Source organism: Amphiura filiformis, chromosome 17 (assembly GCF_039555335.1).
Source record: "Amphiura filiformis chromosome 17, Afil_fr2py, whole genome shotgun sequence".
Classification (NCBI taxonomy): Eukaryota; Metazoa; Echinodermata; class Ophiuroidea; order Amphilepidida; family Amphiuridae; genus Amphiura; species Amphiura filiformis.
In genome coordinates, this window is record NC_092644.1 from 9430039 (window position 1) to 9453183 (window position 23145).

Here is a 23145-nt window from a genome sequence, read left to right on the forward strand (position 1 = left end):
GCAAATGTAAAATTGAAAAAATTTATGTCCATTGTTTTATCACGGAATTGTTGATAGAATTAGCAACATATGTCTGTAACCAAAGCATATCATATGTAAGGTATGGGTTATTCCAATAGAAATCCATACAACCCCTATGGAAGATATGACCTTAATCTTCCACACAGGGAGTATGAATTTCAAATGGAGTTACCTTTCACATACACGTAGTATATGGTTGTGTATTTCCAATGGAAGAGCCGATGCGGCTTTTGGGAAATGTCTCTATTACTTTGGACATTATTCCACATGAACCTGACATGGAAGTAAAGTACTTCTGCGCCACACCCTTATTCATGCAGAGAACTTTTCGCTGCTAATTCCATCAACCAAGAAAAAAAATGATGATTTAAATTATACCCAATAAAATTGGCAACATTCACTTCTTACAAATGCAAACCATACAAAGTCTGTCAAATTGGGTTTGTATTTGTAAAGAAATTCTTTCAAGAAATTTATACATAATAAAACGGACAATAAACTGCTGAAAATGAGGCTGTTTAATTGGTTTAATTGGAGTGTAAATTTCAAAAGGGGTTACCTAAATGGGTGAATCCATTTAAAATCTACACCCCCATGTGGTAGATTAAGGTCATGTCTTCCACAGGGGGTGTTGATTTTAAATGGAACAGCACCATGCAATTTACTGTAACAGTGGAAAGTCTAATTTTTAAACTGTTATAGCGTAAAAATAATCCCACAAAACAGAATTTTTACAGTAGATAAATGCATACCAATTTGAAAACCAATGCTCATTTTCAGTAGTTTGTTTTCCATGAACAGTAGCACAAAGTAAAGCATGTTCACAATATCTTGGAAAATATTTTTCTCATGTGAGCTTGCAAAGGTCATCCATGATTCCCATATTCACCATTTCCCAAGAAAGAGTGAACAAACTTGAGTCCTTGGGCTATTCCAGTTGTAATCCATACACCCCTATGGAAGATGTGAACTTACCTTCCACACAGGGGTATAGATTTCAAATGGAATCACCCATATTCAGGTAACCCTATTTGAAATTCACACTCCCTCTGTGGGAGATTAAGGTCATGTCTTCCATAGGGGGTGTATGTATTTCAACTGGAATATAGCCCACTGGTCTGGGCCTGACTGAATAGAGGACATATAAATACCTTCTTCCCCGTTCGCATGGTCCCCATTCGCTTTGCTTATGTCATTGAGCTGAATGTTGGTACTATCATTGCTGTAACAGAAAAACAATGAAAATAAAAACATTTAATACTTGATGTACATGTGTTTGATGGAAATTCATACTATCAAATCCATTTTTGGTGATATACCTAACAGTTTTATTCTGTTATGCAGCACTTCATCAGACTGGCAACCTTGCCTCTTCCTTCCTGAAGTTGCTGCCTTTTGACATACGCTGTAGGCAACCTTGCCTCTTCCTTCCTGAAGTTGCTGCCTTTGACAGCGCTAGAAGTTGGTTGAAAAGGTGTTTTCCCATTGCCTTTCTGATCTGTCTTTTGTATCTGCAAATATGTTCGACCAGCTTTAGCACCGCTAATGGCAGCAACTTCATGAAAGAAGAAGAAGCAAGGTTGCCAGTCTGATGAAGTGCAGCATGAAACTGTAAGGTCACTAAAAATGGATTTGATAGTAGAATTCCCATGGAACAGTTTCAATTGACAATCCAGATGAACCTAGTACAACACACTCGGTGTACATGTTGTACACTACTGAAAACTATACAATACATACTACAGGACATAAATACTATTTAAGTAAGTAATCATGTTCATCTACAAGCATGACAGCCATGTACATGTAAGCTTAACCATTTCAGATGGCGATCAGTATATGGACAATTCTATTACCTCCACGACCCATTATTCAAAATCGCGCACTGTGATTTGTTGAAACGCGTCACGTGAGAGCCCATTATTCTGCAATAATGGGTCGAAATACCCGAACACATTCTCGCACAGCATTACGCTTTGGTTACGCTGCGTGCAATATTTCCGCGATCACGCGCTGTCACTTCTGGCGCTGCACGCTCCACCTTGAAGTAAACAACTTAAAATATTTGTGCCAAAAATGATATTTTCTCTTTAAATCGCACTATTTTCTGGTAATAGAATAGAAATAAAGGGTGCAGCATTATCCTTTACATGCAAATAATGTGTCCTCGGCAGTAAAAACGTTTAAATAATGGGTTCGGCTGCGCCTCACCCATTATTTACGTTTTTACTGCCTCGGACACATTATTTGGGTGTAAAGGATAAAGCATTACCCTTTATTTCTTAAGTATTAGTTACATTACATCTAAAAAAACAGTCTTTGAATAAATAGGTATAGATTTGTTGATCTATGAACTGGGTATGCAAATATTCCAAAATAGACACAGCTCTTTATGTGTGAAATAATCTGTTAAAAGTGTGTTAATCTCCGAGATATGGGCGTTTAAATGGCACCATTACCAAAGAATACCGACTCAAAATTGCCTAGTGTTTAACGCTACTGTAAAACCTCCATTTTGATTTGTCGTTCATGGAGGGCAAATAGTGAAACTCTTGCGTTGTTCTGCAAGAAGCAGAAATCAAATGATAATTTTTCAAAAAGTAGGCCCTCAGATTGAAAACATTACCAGAAACAGGTTTTCAGAGTAGAAACGGGTTGAAAATGGTAATGGTGCCGTTTAAACGCCCATATCTCGAAATTTAATTGGAAGACTACCCGTACATTGAAACATATATTAAATTTTCATCGATTTCCAATTGCTTGGTGGCATATTTTTATTCAATTTGTTGCCGAAAAGGCCTAAAATCGTGCAAAGAAAAGACAAGTTTATATGTGTGTTTCAATGGGACGCTCAATTGGTGGTGCGCACCCAAAAGCCCAGCTACTCAAGAAATAACTTCTTAATGGCGTTGTTCAATGACCATGTGGTTGACAACAAATGCAAATGTGAAATACTTAGAAAGTTAGGATTAACTGCACAAATGGGGCAAAATTGTTGTAAAGTATTTTAATCACGGACGTGTTAGTAGGTAGCACATAGTTATGACGACATAATGATCTTATTGTAACCTTTAGGGTGACAGGCTTTACTTAATATTAACCAAAGTTTTATTAAGGATGCACTACACTAAATCAAACTTATTACTGTGTTATTACAGAAAGAGATCTGCTTAGAGAGACACTACTGTGTTATTACAAAATAACACAAAAAGAGATCTGCTTACATGGCAAGCTGCGGCGAGTCTCTGCGGATTAACAAAGTTGCAAAGTTCAAGAGTAATTTTAATAAGGGCATCACAGACATGTTGGTGGCCTAATGGTTAGGGTACTTACCTTTAGTGCATGACGTCCCGGGTTTAATTCCCGATGGTGGAGGTTTGCTGGCATATTGACTTGGGGGAAAAAATTTCCAGAAAATTTCCAACCTCTGTAGATTAAATTCAGACTTCCGTTCTCCCCATGGTTCATTTAGAATTGGGTAAATGAATCATGAAGGTACTCCGTGTCCTTTGGAGGGGACGTTAACACGTTAGGCCAGTGTACATGCCTGTACATGTATCTCGCATGTTTCAAAAAGAGTAGGATGATAACCCCTGACTGTTCCCAACCCGTCCCGGTGTTCAAATGGACCCCAATGGAAATAAGCTTCAATAGAGGCTTTCTTGGGTTGTCCAGGGTTGTCATAACCCGAACAAATCAAATAAAAATAAACACATATATAATGATCTTGTTGTAACTTTTAGAGTGACAGGCTTTACTTAACCAAAGTTTGATCAAAGGCGCAATACAATAAAAGTTACTAAAATGTTTTGCAAAGTCCCTTTAAGCGTTAGTCCTGGCGTATACATACACGACGTCAAGCGTTTGCATAGGACAAAATAATATGTTAATAGGTTAGCAGTACGCTTCATTTGTAAAAAGGAACCCTGCAAAACATTTCAAAGTGTTATCACAAAACTTGATCTGCTTACATGGCAAGTTGAGGTGAGTTTCGGTGACTCCCACCTTCAGCTTCGGCTAGTGCTGCCAGCTCTCGATCAGCTTCTTCTTGATGTGCGGCCGCCTCCTCTTCATCCAGTTTGGTCAGTTCTTGAGCGTTGGCTAAGTTATCCACAGCAATGGCAAGGAAGACATTTAACAGGGTGTAGTTGCCAAATAGCACCAGAATGACAAAATAAACACTAGCATACATGCCGCTGGGGACGCCACCTTGCGATTCGATGGCGTAATACATCACCATGTTCCAGTCTTCACCAGTAAGGATCTGTAAAAAGATTTGATGTACATTAGTTTCATATCACAATGACCGATTGCTTACCTTCTGGATATCTTCAGCGCATATATTACGGATGTGAGTACCTGTTTATATTTACTTCATTTACATGTAGCATAAATTGAACTGCATATAGTTGTCAAATTTGCAACTCCAAAATTCATAATTTAATATTTTCTTTCATTCAATGTCAGTGGCGTAGCATCATAGGGGCACGGGGGGCACGTCCCCCCAATCAATTGCAAAATTGAGAAAATCCCATAGGAAAATTGCCGAAAAATGGCTTGTCCCCCCCATCAGACCAAGTGCCCTCCCCCAATCATGGATGGTGCCCCTCCAATATGATGACCCACGCTACGCCATTGTTCAATGTAGCTTCCAGGTAGAAGCCTGAAGCAGAAATGATGGAATGTGAAAGTTTCAGCCATTATTGTGTTAAATGTTCAATGGATTTCAGGGTTTTACACCAGGGGCATTTCAATTTAGGGGGTGGGTCTATCCTAGTATATAGTTGAATCTTTTGTTTATATCATAAAGATTCACCTAATGGTGCTATGGGCTCACTTTACATAAGTGGAATTTTAGGCACAACCTAAAAGTGCCCTCCAGTAAAATTCCCACCAGCAAATAAAGGCACGTAACCGTAATTCTTGTTGATATTTCAGAGTAGGAAGCTCTCTATTTGCACATGAAATTTACCCAAAGGCAAAGGAGACCAAGTGCGCCATTAGGCGAATCTTTACGGTATATGAATAGAGTGGGAATGTACTCAGGTTAAAATGAGATTTTTATTTTACTCAGTTATTTCTCTTTCCCCGGTAATTCTTAAGCAATGGTATTTTGGTTGGGTATCGGCCGCTCTGATCTGAGAATCCCCATATTACATGGAATTTTGGTTGGGTAAGAGTCGCTAACTTCTGAGATCCTCTTCTTTTACATAATCTTGTGGCTGAAACCTTTTCATGGTAATGTAGTTTCACATTTGTGCAAGTGCATTCATGAAATTAAGTCAACACAAACAATGAATTTTTTTTTGAATCCGCAATATATCATTCTTTACTTAAGAAAAAGTCTTATCTGATGGCCAAATTGGAAATTGCCCCTTTAACTGTGTATTCATGTGTAAGATATTCTTGAGTTAGACTATAGTGTAAAGACTCTATCAAGGAATTAAGCAGCTCGTAGAATAAAGCTGTATAATTCTTTGAAAGCAGATTTCTGTGCTATAGTGGGAATTCCAATTGAATGAACGCAGCTTTCAATAGCGTGATTTAATTTTTACCGTACACTGCGCTGATGTACGCCAGCGTGCAGGCGACTGTCGCGTGAGAAACGCCAAGTGAATCAACCATGCCAACGCACTTCGTGATTGGATAGCATTGTATCCAAGGTCGGGCGTTCAGCGTTGTAGTTTGAAATACGCAATATACGATCGCGGTTGGATCGAGTGCAGCTGTTAAAAGCTGCGTTCATTCAATTGGAATTCTTACTATAGGCTAACTCCGTACAGTATTATGCAACAAATAAACCCCCGTACCCATCTCCCTCTCCCTCCCCAGGGTTTGCAGGCTTTTGCCGCAGATGGGAAAAACTGTGACCCTCCCCTTCTTTATCCACAGGCCTATCACTATGACCTTACCTGGAACACCGTCATCAGGGCTATAGGAAAGGTATCAAAGTTGCTGGCCGGTTTGGGTTCACTCTGTTCAAAATTAAACCTAAAAGTGCACGGGAAGAAGGCAACACAGAATCAAATGAGTAACTCAATAATAGTATAATATTGATATCTTAATGGTTTAATATATGACTATATACGGACAAATTTAATTACTAGCAAGTTTACAAAATGCCTGACTCAGCTATTAATTTATAATTCATGTTGTTCTGATAAATGCTCAAGGAAGGGCCATAAAAGAATGTATATCCCAACTGAGCCAAGATAAAAACAGAAACCTGCTTCATTTATCCACAATTTCAGGGAAGAGAAAGATTCCTCCATTTGATGTTTCATTCTCATGGTTTCACTCCGACGACAAAACACAACATTTTTTATTTTTGTACTTCTTTGAAATAGTTTTAAATATTTGTATTTTATAAAATTTTTTTGCTATTCTCTCCATAGAAATATCCAACACAATTGCATCCCTAACTTTTCATGTTGACATAAAAAAATGGTCAACTTGACAAAATTTGTATGACTGAATGGCATGTTTTCCTCGGCTTTCTCCTTTGTAACCATTAATAATATAAAACTAAGCGAATTATATTTCTTGAGCATCTACCAGACCCAAAACAATTTTGATATGGTACAATTATGTAATTCTCTCATACAAATGTCAAGATCTTCCATTCACACAACTACATACTAGACTTCTACCAGGCAATAAAACACTTAAGACTACAACTTACAACTGAATACAAAACAAAACAATTAAGTTCATATTTGCTAACACTGCCTGTACTATGGTAATCAAGATGCAAATTACATTATCTTGGTAGAATCAGGGAGAAACAGGCTTTCCATTTAAAATTCACACTCCCCTGTGGAAGATTTTGGAAATATCTTCCACAGGGGAGTATGAATTTCAAATGGAATCATCCCATTAGCAGCTTCATTTTGAAACTCACTCTCCCTCAGGGGAATATTCCGGTTGAATCTTTCTCAGAGGGTGTATGAAATTCAAATGCAGCTGCCTTAATGTCTCACTAAATTGGACTATTTATACACAATCTCTCATGCCTAACAATTGAACAACACATGACACCATGCTTTTTAATTAGCCATAAGGGTGTAACAAAAATGATTGGAATGAAATTAAAATTGAACTTTAATGTTGATTAAACGGGTACAGCAATGTGTTTGAAAAGGTTGTCCTAATCATGTTTGGGACACCCTGTACAACTGTATCAATGAGTATACATGTATATTTCTCCGACAGACTCATACAATTCAAAACTATTACATAAAAAATTTTGCTTGTTAAATGATATTTGTTACAAACTCTGCCATTTTCAAGTCTATATCAATTTATTCGAACAATATTTACAATTGGTGAAAAGGTTTCACTTTTTACACTTGAAATAAAACAATGGGTCTAAAAAAAATACAAAACATTTTTTTAAAGTTGGTCAAGAAATGTTTTTAAAAAGCATGGTGCATACACTAAACAGACAATGGGATACCACTGGAAACTACCTGTGTGTAACAAATTACATGCTAATGTTATTTTTACTACAAAAATACTTGTGGTGTATGTTAGATAATTAACTCGCAGAACTGCACATCTTATCTCTGACTTATATCCTGAAAACAACCTTAAATTGTATATTAATCTTCAATCAATTTTAGTAGTCACTCACTTCAAACGATTATAATTTTTTTTTGAGAGAAATCAAAGAAGAAAATAAAGATTTAGAGTGGAATTGTTCTTTTAATTTGAAAATCTTGCTGTGTTAATCTCAAAACTGTGCAGAGTGCATCTACATTTGTGCAAAAATGCCGCACATATCCAAACATGAGTGGTGCACTTTGCTTCAAAATGAGCCAAGTGTGCCATAGGGCTATTCCATTTAAAATCTATATACCCCCTGTGGAAGATTTCAATGCCACCTCAATCCAGCTGAAAATATTAATTTGCTTGTTTCATGTTAAAATTTCAGTTGACAATTATTAAAATTTCTAGTATTAAACTAATTTTGAGCCACATTTTCGAGCATCATTATTTCTGAAGTTTATGCCCAAAGTAAATAAAAGTGTCAATTTTGTTTGCAATTCCAAAATCTTCCAACCTTTTTCATTTTCGATGAAAATGTCTTGCATGTGGAATAGCTAAACTGTTGAATCCGAGTTACATTTCCAAAATTCTTAAAGGGGGTGAGATTTTCAAATGGAAGAGCGCACTTGAGCAGACCAATTGATTTTCCCCGACCGCACCTGAACCGTGCATATACGACATATCCACATTGTGACTGTGTGATTATGATAATGGATCAATCCGCATAGTTGCTGCTGCATATCGCCTGGTGTAATAATATACCTACTTTGACAAACTGTTAACCAAGCAAAATTTTTACATGATCGATAATTTTGTGCACCAACACTTTTCGGTCTTTCTATTTTTAATTGCATAAATTACGGTTTGCAAATAGATGTACACTAAAAGTAAAACGTATTTGAATTTCACACTGATTCTGAAATGCATGCATATACAATGTGAAAATTAACACAAGGGAAAACTTGACTCCTGATAGTAAATTATTTGCGAGTGCTCGGGCTGCCAGCAAGAGCATAATATATTTTAACTTGTCATGTTTGCTTGGTTTTGCTACAGTAACTTAGGGTAAGAGCATGCAAGTCACTCATATCAATTCTATTTTTTAAAAGAGAGCAGCACCGGCAGTATAAGACTTTGTCAATGTGAATGGTAAAACACAATCTATCTGATGACACCGGGATTCTTTCAAGGGGGTGCAAAAAAATTTGGTTGAATTTGGGCCTAGAAAATGGAGATTTTCCAGATTTCTTATTTGGGGCAAGTACATGTAGGGTAAAAAGCTCAAGATGTTACCTCCCATTTCTAAGCCTTTGAAATATAATTGTTTCCCCACTGTGCCAAACCTTTGAAATAGATTGTTCCCCATTGTGCCAAACCTTTGGAAATAGATTGTTCCCCCATTGTGCCCAACCTTTGAAATAGATTGTTCCTCACTGTGCCAAACCTTTGGAAATAGATTGTTTGCCAAACCTTTGACAGATTGATCCCCCATTGTGCCAAACCTTTGGAAATAGATTGTTTCCCAATTGTTTCCCAATTGTGCCAAACCTTTGGAAATAGATTGTTTCCCAATTGTGCCAAACCTTTGGAAATAGATTGTTCCCCCATTGTGCCAAACCTTTGGAAATAGATTGTTCCCCACTGTGCCAAAACCTTTGGAAATAGATTGTTCCCCAATTGTGCCAAACCTTTGAAATAGATTATTCCCTGTTGTGCCAAACCTTTGGAAATAGATTGGTCCCCCACTGTGCCAAACCTTTGGAAATAGATTGTTCCCCACTGTGCCAAACCTTTGGAAATAGATTGTTCCCCAATTATGCCAAACCTTTGGAAATAGATTGTTCCCCAATTGTGCCAAACCTTTGGAAATAGATTATTCCCCCATTGTGCCAAACCTTTGGAAATAGATTGATCCCCCATTGTGCCAAAACTTTGGAAATAGATTGATCCCTCACTGTGCCAAACATTTGGAAATAGATTGTTCCCCCATTGTGCCAAACCTCTACAAATAGGTTGTTTCCCCGCTGTGCAAAACCTTTGGAAATAGATTGTTTCCCAATTACTGATCTTAAATCACAAATTCATGCAAAATAGTGGTAATAATAATAACCCAATGCATACGACATATCCACATTGTGACTGTGTGATTATGATAATGGATCAATCCGCATAGTTGCTGCTGCATATCGCCTGGTGTAATAATATACCTACTTTGACAAACTGTTAACCCGCAAAATTTTTACATGATCGATAATTTTGTGCACCAACTCTTTTCGGTCTTTCTATTTTTAATTGCATAAATTACGGTTTGCAAATAGATGTACACTAAAAGTAAAACGTATTTGAATTTCACACTGATTCTGAAATGCATGCATATACAATGTGAAAATTAACACAAGGGAAAACTTGACTCCTGATAGTAAATTATTTGCGAGTGCTCGGGCTGCCAGCAAGAGCATAATATATTTTAACTTGTCATGTTTGCTTGGTTTTGCTACAGTAACTTAGGGTAAGAGCATGCAAGTCACTCATATCAATTCTATTTTTTAAAAGAGAGCAGCACCGGCAGTATAAGACTTTGTCAATGTGAATGGTAAAACACAATCTATCTGATGACACCGGGATTCTTTCAAGGGGGTGCAAGAAAATTTGGGCCTAGAAAATGGAGATTTTCCAGATTTCTTATTTGGGGCAAGTACATGTAGGGTAAAAAGCTCAAGATGTTACCTCCCATTTCTAAGCCTTTGGAAATATAATTGTTTCCCCACTGTGCCAAACCTTTGGAAATAGATTGTTCCCCCATTGTGCCCAAACCTTTGGAAATAGATTGTTCCTCACTGTGCCAAACCTTTGGAAATAGATTGTTTGCCAAACCTTTGACAGATTGATCCCCCATTGTGCCAAACCTTTGGAAATAGATTGTTCCCCAAAGAGATGTGTGCCAAACCTTTGGAAATAGATTGTTTCCCAAATGTGCCAAACCTTTGGAAATAGATTGTTCCCCAATTGTGCCAAACCTTTGGAAATAGATTGTTCCCCCACTGTGCCAAACCTTTGGAAATAGATTATTCCCTGTTGTGCCAAACCTTTGGAAATAGATTATTCCCCAATTGTGCCAAACCTTTGGAAATAGATTGTTCCCCAATTGTGCCAAACCTTTGGAAATAGATTGTTCCCCACTGTGCCAAACCTTGTGATTGTTTCCCAATTGTGCCAAACCATTGGAAATAAATTGTTCCCCAATTGTGCCAAACCTTTGGATATAGATTGATCCCCCACTGTGCCAAACCTTTGGAAATAGATTGTTCCCCCACTGTGCCAAACCTTTGGAAATAGATTGTTCCCCAATTGTGCCAAACCTTTGGAAATAGATTATTCCCTGTTGTGCCAAACCTTTGGAAATAGATTGGTCCCCCACTGTGCCAAACCTTTGGAAATAGATTGTTCCCCACTGTGCCAAACCTTTGGAAATAGATTGTTCCCCAATTATGCCAAACCTTTGGAAATAGATTGTTCCCCAATTGTGCCAAACCTTTGGAAATAGATTATTCCCCCATTGTGCCAAACCTTTGGAAATAGATTGATCCCCCATTGTGCCAAAACTTTGGAAATAGATTGATCCCTCACTGTGCCAAACATTTGGAAATAGATTGTTCCCCCATTGTGCCAAACCTCTACAAATAGGTTGTTTCCCCGCTGTGCAAAACCTTTGGAAATAGATTGTTTCCCAATTACTGATCTTAAATCACAGATTCATGCAAAATAGTGGTAATAATAATAACCCAATCCATTTCCCACTTTAATTTCATGCAAATTTATTCTAAATCAGTATTTTTTACAAATTTTATGATAATTTCAAATGTTTTGGGTGCTTTTAAATTCGAAACTTCTACCACTTCTTCCTACAGTTGATAATATACACTAATATCTTAGGAGAGGTCGAACAACAAATGACATCAACTTTAACCTAAACTTACTTACTATTTAGCTACAACTTATGGTCATTAACACATTCACTTTCTATTTGTGCACACTTTGTGACGACTACAAACATGCACTACATGCTGTGACGTTAACATTGCAACAACAAAAAAGCGGTTATTAGCTCGCTTATTATCTGTTACCTTCCACCAAACACCTGCATTCCGAGTAGGGCGAAGATCAATATGAAGAGGAAGAGCAGAAACAGCAAGCTAACAATGGAACGCATACTACTTAACAATGAAATCACAAGATTTCGTAACGATGCCCAATATCTGAAAAAAGCCAATTAAAACACGGACGAGAGTAGGAGAGAGGTAGAAGAGTAAAGGGTGGGGTGATGGTAATATCAGAACAGAGCAGGATGAGAGGAGAGGAAAAAAAACAAAATAAAAATTAGTGCAATAGTGATTAATAAAGTGTTTCTATATATTATCATCTCCCTGTATGTATCCATGATGTAGCAATGCTGACGTATGTCCCTCCAAGCGTGAGTGTGTGCTCTTGCGCATGCATCTTGCAGACGTACACGTGTAGGCAGCTCTGTGAATAAATATATATCATGTCAGATCCACCATAGTGAATGGTGTTAATGATCACTTGATTAAGAGCATTAAAACAAGCGAAGGGTGAGGAGGAGGAAAAAGAGAGGTGGAATTGAGAAAGAAAAGGGAGTAAAAAAAAGAAGATAATCTGATTAAAGCTTAACTTCAACACTTACACTATTTTTTGATTACCTGGAACATTTTTGTGAGAGCATGTTCAGCAGATGGTGATGCTGCGATATTATCTTGTCTACAATCGGGATAGTCCTTTCTGATGAGAATGTCATATGATTGACAGGATGACATCATAGAAGGATGCTGTGCACCGCCCTCGCTTGGCATCAGTAGGTTATCCCAAATGAGATCTATTTCAAATCCTTTGTCACAATTCTGTCTGGGGTTCCAAGTCCTAAATATGGATCATTTCCAAAATTTTGCGGAAGTCTTCCTGCTCCCGTTCCAGAACTTTTATGTTGTCCTAATCAATCTGGTGGCCTTTACGCCTGTAAAGTGTGCTGAGGCTTGTGGATCAACGTCTAGGCATTGTGCCAGTGCGTAGCGCACTATAAATCACTGCGCTTTTTTTTTCAACATGTTTCCTGACAGCCGATTTGGAACTGCCAGCAGTAGACTTGTGTTTCGCCCTTTTTGTTGAGCTCCCTGGTGATTGTAGACAAGACATGTGTCTTAACATCACCATCTGCTGAAGATGCAAACCAATCTAACCAAAGAAGTTCCAGATGAGTGAAAAATTGCGCAGCATTGAAGTTAAACTTGAATCATTTTATCTACCACTACGTATGAATATCCACTCGGAAGAAGATAATCGAAAACAGCATCCCTTGCTGTTCAAAGTTTTCATTCTTGATATACTTACTGTCCGCCAAAAAGATTCATGCCGAGCATGGCAAAAATGAGAATGAAAAGGAACAGCAGAAATACCAGACTGACAATGGACTGGATGCTGTGAACTAGAGACACGATCAGATAGCGTAGTCCAGTCCAATATCTAAATTGGAAAAATTATGGTCACAAATAAAGGGAAGAACAAAAAAACAAAAACAAGCAAGTGGTGTTGGTTAACATGGATTGCAGTGGGTGGGCAGATGGATGGGATTCACTAGGAAGGAGGGATGAAAGGAAGGAGGGAGGGTACAATAGGGGGGTGCAGGAGGGGGTAGAGATGCATACTTGCTTGGGGGAATTGGTCTGTGGGTAGGGGCATTTCAATAATCTGCCATAAATTGCATTAAAAGCGCAAATTTAAAAATATAAAAATTCAAAATTATTTGATATCAGAAGGACATTCCTTGTATTCAGAATGCAATTTGGTGTGTCTGATGTGCTCTCAAGTCTCACAAAAAATATTGTGGAAAGGTGGGTTACAGAGCCCTTAATCAAAAGTTATTTATTTATTTTAAGACTTGTAAAATAGCTTCAAATGTGCACACCCAACGATTTGGTGAGAGCAGTTGTGAGTAATGGGTAGATGAGGGAAGACACATATTGAGGTTTACTCGGGTTAGGATTACCAGGGAAGGGAAGTGAGGTTGTAAAGTGATAAAGTGGATTTTAGGATACAATACCGGACAGACAGGGATTTTTATTTTGCGATTTGTGGTAATTATTATACAGGGTAAATGAATCCGCAAGAAATATTATTTTATAAGGGGTAAATAGGTCAAAATTGTTCCACAAGAAGGATGTTTTGTGCTGAGCCTTCACCATTGAGTAGACTGAATAGAGCCAATACAATAGTAGCACACTACTCAAAACTTATAAAGGATCCGAATCTGACAATCTTGATTTTACCCTTCTTTCTTTTTTCTTCTTAAGGTGCTAACCAAGGTGTATTTCAGTATCACTGGACATCAGTGTTTGGTAGTACAAGTGTTGTGTTGCCTACTGAATGAAATGACACTCATCTCATTTACAATGCTCTGCATGCTAAACAAAGTCTTCAACATAAAAAGTCCTAGTTTTGAGATATTTTCTAAAAATATCAAGAGCTATCTTAAGAACCACTGAACCAATACTAGGCTTGTTTGTACTCATTTTAATACATTTTTCATGCTGATTCCAAATATAGGCATGGAAATTTACAATTCTGAAATTTTTAAATTTTGAATTTTTTTTTAAGTTGTCGTCTGCAGTCGACACTCACGTATAGAGAGTTAATGCTGTTTTTGCAAAATGATAAATCAGTCTGATCCTTTAATTTCTTTGAGCAGTGTATATATGACTTGTGTCAATTATGGGCGACATGCAAACACAAGAGTTGAAGATAATGTCTAATAAAGGGAACGAGTTAAAAAAACTTTGTGTTGTATGATAGGGTGGGGTACACCCTGTATTTTGGTCCAGATCTTGCCATGAATTCCTGATTTTACAGTAATAAGCCAACTTTGCATGAACTCAAATTGTACTGATCAGCATCTCGTACTGGATTTTGGAACATACACCAAAATTATTTGACTTGGGGGCAGTGTTTTGTTCAGACACTGTATATCATGATTTTGGTAAAAATTTGATTCGGTGCACAAGAATTTAGTCCAAATTTGAAGAATGTTTGGGCCCAAATATTTCATTTGGTACATCTCCAAAGAGACTGAATGCTAATGGTGGGGGAATATGTAAATTACAACTTAAAATGGTAGGAATAAAAGAGGAATTATGAGATAAAATACATGCATCCTGTAATATGAAATAAATGCGGCCTTCATTGCCCTGAAATTAAAATTATACAAAATGGTTAGCACAAATGAAATACGATGAGAAATCATTTTAATATTTAAACTTGGTCTAGGATACTGGTCCCGATACATGTATATTTGCATAATATGCATGCTATATTCCCAAATTGTGCAAAATTGATGGGCTTTTTAGGAAAAAGATGCCCAATTCCTGAAACATTTTCATTTTCAAAACATATTCCCCAATATTTAAAAAAAATGGAATCAAATTGTTAACAACAATGCTTTGGTTTTGCCAGGAATTTTCTGATGGAATGGCCAATACTCTGCTACAATGATTTAGCTTGATTGTGTGTGTTAAATTAGAAAAGAGGTATTGTTGTTGAAAAGCAAAAAAAAAAATTCATTTATGTATTTGTATATTATTAAATTTATTTGTTTGTTTGTTTATTCCTGGAAATGTTTTTAATATAAATTCAAGCAGATTTCTAATCACAAGGCCAATCTATTCTGCACAAGTGATAATATTGTCAACTAAAATGTGCTCCTGAAGCTCAACTAGTTCAGAGGTTTAATAGTAAACAATTCATGCTCCATGAGCACAGTTAGTTGACAGTACCTCACATATGCATTCTATTCCTGGGACTCAAAATTTATGAATACAATAAAACGACAGATGCTAGACCTCTTGTCTCACAACAATACCGTGCACTTTGGTTTACATTTGAACTCAGTTTTTGAAATCATTGTATCATTGAGTGAACATTGTTCATAAAATCTGTACAATTTTTGCAAACATATTTTTAAAATTTTCTATTTTTTTTTAAATCATTCTTATTCTGTCGGTGTTTATGGCTGAGCCCAGAGTTGACTTGTTTTTATTATCATGTTGATCATGGTTTCTGAATCACTTATGCGAGAATCAAAGAGTGTATGTAAGTTAATCTTAACATTCACGCTAAATGTCATTTATTACATTTGGCCATCCTATTTGAAATCCATACACCCTCTGTGGAAGGCATGACTGTAATCTCCCGCAGGGGGTGTAGATTTCAAATGGAGTCACTCATTCAGGTAACCTCCATTTGAAATTCACACTCCCTGTGTGGAAGATTTAAGTCATGTCTTCCATAGGGGGTTTATGGATTTCAACTGGAATAGTTTGCCAAATCTTATACTTCTTATCTATTTTAGTTCATTATTGATTATTTCTTTTCACAAATATATCAGAAATTCTTAGAATTTGACATTTCATGTACAATATCAATCCACATAAATCATCAGCATTATGATAATTAATGTTCATGCTAATGTCATTGTATTATTTGAGTTAACATTGTTCATAAAATGAATTTAAGTAAAAAAAACTAACAGTCTCTTCTACGGGCAGACCGACTTTCAAGGTAGGGTTGGTCGGGATTTTTTTTCTTTAGACAAGGCTAAAAAATGTGAAAATTTGATGTATTTTAGGTAGACTGATTATATGATAATAGACTGCATAGAGCATACAATTTACTACCATAGTACACCCTTTTGACAATGTGGTTCAGTTCGCATAGCTCGCTGACCCCACTTAGTGGAATGGTCTTGGATGGAAAGAAACAGAGAACACATTAATAATCTCTGGTTTCTTTTAATCAGAGAAAGAGCTGGCTAGCCCATTTCATCCACATGGCCCACTTCTTAAATCTGATCAATAACTGCAGTCTAATGATGTGGGATTTAACCAAATCGGATCTGGATCATATAATGAGGGAATTCTGCATGCTGTGTTTTAAAAACTGGATCGATGTGCATTTACATGTGTTCTCCATGATGCATTTACGAAGGTAAAGTTGATTAAGGCAATAGAAACAAATTAGTTCCATCTTTCGATCGACCATCGATGCTTGTTTGATCCTTATTATCTATGAAATCAATTGTTAATTGTGATAACATATAAATCTTTGCCAGTATTGACATTGACAAATATAAATTTAGCATTAATTCTGATTAATTAGTTGTTAGTTCATTAATAACAAGCATCGGAGCAGCATCGACTGTCGATCCGAAGAACTAACAAATTTGTTTCTGGTACCTAAGTCATCTGAATTTTTATGATCAAAAGTAGATTGATCCGGTTTCAATGAATCATGTAACTAGTCCTCAGTAAATCAAGTTGGTCACCTAATAATCATTACCAGGCTTGATGCAAATGACTTGCTTATATCCAGGGATATGTACATAACAAAGACCCACATCTTCAATAGCTGCCAGGGGTTACATTTCACTGAACTCTGCACACTTCACAACTCAAGTACCGTATTCGTTCCAATAAGCGCCCATGCCCCAATAAGCACCCACCCAGGGTATTTTCAATTTGCTAAAGGGTACCAAATGTTGAAGTCACGGATAGACGTTGATACAGTGAAATAGCTGGGGGATTAGAAGTCCTGTGTAAACTTGGAATACATTTTCTGCATCAGAAAAGCTACTAAAACGTCTCAGGACCCTTTTATAACGTAGGCCTACGTAAATTTGTCTCTAATAAATGCATGTAAGGAAAAAAATTAGGTAAATCATGTCAAAAATAAGTGCCCATCCAAAATGACTTTGTTGGAATGAATACGGTAACCATTTTACTTGATGAAGGGTCTCAGTAGTATGTCCCTCTTACTTACTAAGGGTACCGATTGCAAATCATTTTAATGAAATGGAATTTAGCATCATAAGTTATGATGAATTTTTAGACATACAGAGCATTGTAAATGTTAGTCACAGCTTTAGATGTGTACAATATAATATGCCAATAGAAATTGTCTATATGGCAGCTACTACAGACAGGGTGTTCAATAACAAACCCCTCGATACCAGGTATTCTTGTCAGTTTGAAACAAAAACCACTTTTTCTTTCTCTTTTTCCCGTGGGGGATTGAATTTTGATTTAGTATCCTTGGTTCTTAAGGTAAAGATTTATGATTGAATATAATGAAACAGTTATCTTTCCTGATTATATTTTGTTCTCATCAGTGAATGAGTGAGACATAGAATGTCAAAATAAATCATAATTGCATGAGTTTTTTATGATTTCTGCTGCCGAAAAGACAAATCTTTCTTTCTGGTAACAAAAACCAAGCATTTTTGAATCCCTTTAATTTCCAGAAATGAAAATCTATAGTAGCATTTTCTTCCAAAATTTCTTTATAATGAACACATAACAAATAAAATGCCTTAAAAATGGGCCTTTTCATTATAAATATGTTTGCATAATTGTATTTAAAATGCTGGAAAAAGAAGCAATGTTAATGATGTTTAAGATACATTTTACTTTTAACCCTTAGATTAGGTGGATTGCAATACAGTATAATTTGAGGTCTAAAAGTGTTGGCACACATGCCTGGGAATGTAGGGAACTTGGGAACCATGTTACAGAGAAATTTTGCTATTTGAAATGATTTGATTTGCATGTCAAATAATCAAATGTGTAAGAAATGGGGAGGGGGATTTTGCAAATTTGAAGAGGGAAATTTTGTACATTTTACTGGGAAATAAACATATTTTCCCAGATATGTTAGCACATAATATTCCATCGTTACGCAAACTTACCTCGTTACTTTAAAAATTCTAAGCAGCCTCAAGGCTCGGAGTACACTGAGACCAAAAGAGCCTCCTTTGTAACTGGTCCAAATGACCTCAAACATACTAGCTAAGATAACCTGGAAGAGAAGAAAGACAGAGAAGAGAGTTAAAAAAAAATAGGAAGAACGCTGTTTCCCGCCTCTTAAAATTACTTAAGGTGGGTCAGAGTGGAGCATGACATAGCAGTGTTTGGATGCAAATATTGAGACAAACAAAGCTGAAACACAAGAAGACCCATACCAAAGGCTTGATATGTCATTTCCATCCCATGTGCATGATTTTCTCGGGGAGGAGAGAAACACCCAAATTTTTTATTTTTATCAATTATTGGCTTAAACTGGAAAAATATAGCTCCTGCTATCCCACTCGACTTAAGCACATGTGATGCTAATTAATACAGTGGGTAAGGTGTTTGACTCTGATGCAACAGGTCCTGGGTTCAATACTATGGTGGAGGCAAAAATAATGAGCAATTATTGCCATTACTGCATTTGCAATTTGCAGGGCAGACACAATGGATGACAAAGACTTCACTGTCAGTTCCGGTAATGCCAACTCATTGTACCCCTACCCTAGAGATCATGGGTAAAAAAGTATCTGACCATAAGCCAAATCGGCAATGGAAGTTTGCAATGCATTGTAGGATAGTTTTTGCAGTTTTAGGACACTTTGTCCTTTGACCTTTCAGAAAATTCAGAAATATTGGGTTTTTGTACGTACAAAATATAATTAAATATGTTTTACAATAATTAAAACAAATATGAAAAATATTAATATTTTATAAATCAATTATTTAGTAATTTTAATGATCAACATTATGACAATAATAAGAAATCAATAATAATTATGTCAATTTTCCCAATATGTCAGAGGTCAAAGTGTCCCAAACTGCTTTCAAAAACTGGAAGTTAGAATGGCGATTGGGCTTATTTTGTGATTCATCCAAGTTATGATAGATAAGATGACATTTTTATCAAATGTTCTCTTCATCAAATGTGGCATATTGTAAGTTAAAAGCTGATCAGATTGCATGGCTTTTGACAAAAAGGTGATATAAATATTCATATCATAACCCAACCGTCTTTGGCAGCTTCATGCAAACTAAGTACTGTAAAAGTGGTAATTTTTGCGAGGGTTTTATTTTCGTGGATTTGGCGATTGGAGTACCATCCGCAAAATTAACACCTCGCGAATATATGTATTGCAAGTATAGGGCAAGACTAGGCAATCGCGAAAATAACAATCGCAAAAATGTCTCTCTCACTCCAATTTGTGAAAATAACTGTACGCGAAAATTACCACTTATACAGTAGTAGACTAATCAATTGGGCTATTCAATTTGAAATCCATACCCTCTATGGAAGACATGACCTTAATCTCTCACACAAGGGGTGCACACTTCAAATAGAGTCACCCATTCAGGTAACTTACCGGTAATTTAAAATACACACTCCCTGTGTGAAAGATTAAAGTCAAGTTTTCCATAGGGGGTGTATGGATTTCAACTCGAATAGCCCACTAACTGGACCACCAATTTATTTCATGTAAAGCATGAGTAAGGAGACTTCCCAGAATATTTCATCGACGGATATTTCCACTCTACATATCTCAATTATTATGCGCAATTTGTCACAGCATCGTATGTGTCATTGGCCCCTGAACATGTTTAAAGCAAAACCTGCTATGTAACCTCTTGGCAGTTTTGTTTTAAACATGTTATGGGGCCACAAATACATAGGTTTTCCCTCCCAAACGACAACATTGTCATTATCACTCTGTTTTTATGTTGTTTTTAAAATTGATAAACTAACACATTTATTTACCAGACAACCTTATTTTTGGAACTGTGTGGTCTTCAAGAGCACAAGATTTCCCTTCATCCACACACTGACCAATGGACATATCATGCACTGCAGCTAAGGAGGCACAACGCCAAATAATTCTGCAATTGGCGTGTAACTGATGGTTCTGATAGCCTACTATCAACAAATTGGCGTACTTTGGAAGCTACAATGCTGGCCATAAGTGTTGGGACGGTTTGATATGGTAATGTAAATAAGCCCCCCACTCCCCCGATCAATGTTGAATCCTACTTTTTTGGTCACACGCGCCTAGTGGTACCCAACATTGATTGGTGGGGAAGGGGGAGGGTTGGGGTGTTAGGAAAGGGTTTAAGCTTGACACCAAAGAAACCCCCACTTTATCACCTTAATAATAACGGAAATAAGGCCATAATATAGTGTACGTTTTCCATAAGTGTCCCAACACATTTTGGCCATGGTTGTAGATGATTAGCCATGATTGTTTGTTTTGATGAAATTAAAAGATATTCAATTGATTGATGTTCAGAATATCACAAAATAGTGCATCTTGATCTGGTCAAGAAGTTGGGTCCCCTGAAAATAATTTGCGAGCGAAAATGGAAAGGAGACGTGGTTTTGTGTGAGCTGAAAAAAGGAGTGGCACTGTTCATGTGCATACAAAAGGATTTTTATCAATGTTTTAATCTATACTTGAAGGAAATTCAATCAAAACTTTCTAAACTATTGCCTCAAGAGGTAAAAAACGCAAACCTTACTTTACTTTAATTGTTTGCAATAGGAGATTTATCTAGTGGTGTGCTTCTGTTATGCACTATGACCAAAAGTAATACCCATATCATACCAAACAATCACAAAGAGTGTGGAATTTTTTTTTTGTGATGTAACTTTCGTCGCTCATCAGAAAAGTTGCTGGCGTCAAACCTCAACCAGTTGACTTTGTCCCTACAACACTACCCACGACTGGTAGCAACTATGTAACCGCTACCAGCCTTTGATCACGGGTGATTTTTGAATCAATTACTACATAGTATGACACCGTAACAATTTGCCTAATGACGCACATGGGTTTACATTTCATGTACAAATTCCCTCCTCTGAAAATTCCAACAAGAATTAAGGGTCCATGCACTTACTTGCTGGGGGGATTTTACGGGAGGGCACTTTCAGTTTTTGACTAAAATTCCAGTTATGTCAAGGTAGCCCATATGTGCCATTAGGTATACCCTGAAGTCTGCAATGCTTAAATGTATAGAGGCTGTCAGTGTGACGTCATATGCCGCCATCTTGTGGGTACACACTGCGATGGTCGTTTGATCTCCATGCGTGAACAGCAAAATCACTGTGTTGATGCATGATAACAGCTGCGTGGCAAACTGCGCCTTGCGCGTAGTGTCCGACGCATGAACACGCATATAATTTGTACCCACATGATGGCGAAAGGCTGACGGCTTCCATGAAAAGACGGAAGGAAAAGTAATAACTTACTATACAATCAAACTTATTGAAGGCAGACTGGAAATATGTTCTTGGCCCGAGAGCATACACTTTGATGAACATCTCCATAATGAAGATACCTAGAAACACAAATTCTGCATAGTCTGTGAAGATAAAAAAGGAAATAAAAATAAGAAAAAATTATACAAGATTAATAAGTGAGCAAATCGGCACCATTGACCATATCGGCAATTACAGAAAGCTTTTGTGAAATAACTCAAGCTAACTCAATTTTTCCACGAGAGCGTACTAAACCACCGCCACGGATCGAACCCGCAACCTCTCACACCATAGTCGAACGCCTTACCGTTTGAGCTAACTTGACTTAAGGGGGGTCGATCTTTTCTGCGTAATTATAGAGGGCCAGGGGATTCACTCTATCATTAAAAAAATTATTTGAAGAAGTCAAAGAGCCCTAGGAATAAAAACTGTAGTGTAATTCACACCAGATACAATTTCTTTATCGACAAAATTAATTTTTGTAATCGATCAAAAACAAACGTTTTATATCAATTTTAAATTTAGCCTGAATCGGTAAATATGGTACCTCTCGCCCTTTTTTTTTTTTTTTCTATTTTTACCATTATGCAGCGAACCATTGTTGAAGCTATTTCACATACATGTACAAAACATTCTAGAGAAAGAATGAGGACTTATAGTGTTGAAATATCTTTTGTTGATTTCAATGATAATGTTATGAAGTTTTTTAAGGTCACATTCCTAAAACCAAAACAAAACATTGCGACGCAGATAATTCCCGACTTACGCAATTTCATCATCACATCAGTGTCTTTATTATTTGTTTGAAACCTTTCCCAAACGTTCGTGCTATTTATGCATAAAACGGCTAATCTATCTTTACAAAACACGTCTTTTTTAGTAAACAAAAGGCTAAAGATGGCATTATGAGATTTATCTTTTATCATTACAGACCTCCGCTCAACTGCCACGGTGGCGAAGCGGTAAAGCGCTAGACAGCGTAATCGAAGGAAGTTTAGAATCGCTGGTTCGAGTCCAAACGAAGCCTGTGGAAACTTTTTTTTTCTTCAAAATTCATGATCGCATTCGAAATGAGTCACTTGTCGGTAAATCATGTATCGTATCCTTAATCCAGAATACATCGTTGTTGATACATTGTATGAAGGGGTCATTGTATGAAGGGGTCCGGTGGTCATTTTGTATGTTTTTTTCTTCTCCTTCCCACGAAAAAAAAAATGGAACAAAAAAAATCATTACTGCACAGTTTGACAAGTGCACAATGTACACATCTTTTAAGACATATTTGGCAAAGGATTATGGGCAACAAACAAGGTCTGTTGAAGTTTGTTTTATTATTAACTTTCTGCACACAAATTATTTTGAAAAAGTGGACTTTTTTTTCAGGAGGGGGAGGGCAATTTTGTAAAAAGCGGACCTTCTTCT

The 23145-nt window shown here is 36.8% G+C and overlaps 1 protein-coding gene across 29 annotated transcripts in view; it reads right to left on the bottom strand.

The window, feature by feature from the left end:
* LOC140136902 (voltage-dependent calcium channel type A subunit alpha-1-like) overlaps positions 1–23145 on the bottom strand; it is a 471089-nt gene that overhangs the window by 101074 nt on the left and 346870 nt on the right. For 25 of the 29 annotated variants that reach the window (XM_072158531.1, XM_072158544.1, XM_072158537.1 and 22 more), the window contains 7 exons: positions 21715–21827; positions 18374–18483; positions 11694–11825; positions 5934–6012; positions 3993–4285; positions 3246–3266; positions 1173–1243 (listed from right to left, as the gene is read on the bottom strand). In XM_072158531.1, coding sequence (XP_072014632.1) covers positions 1173–1243; positions 3246–3266; positions 3993–4285; positions 5934–6012; positions 11694–11825; positions 18374–18483; positions 21715–21827 — 819 coding nt within the window. Of the gene's footprint in view, positions 1–1172; positions 1244–3245; positions 3267–3992; positions 4286–5933; positions 6013–11693; positions 11826–12972; positions 13105–18373; positions 18484–21714; positions 21828–23145 lie in introns of all 29 variants that reach the window. The other 4 variants (XM_072158554.1, XM_072158528.1, XM_072158548.1 and 1 more) reach the window with 2 other exon arrangements.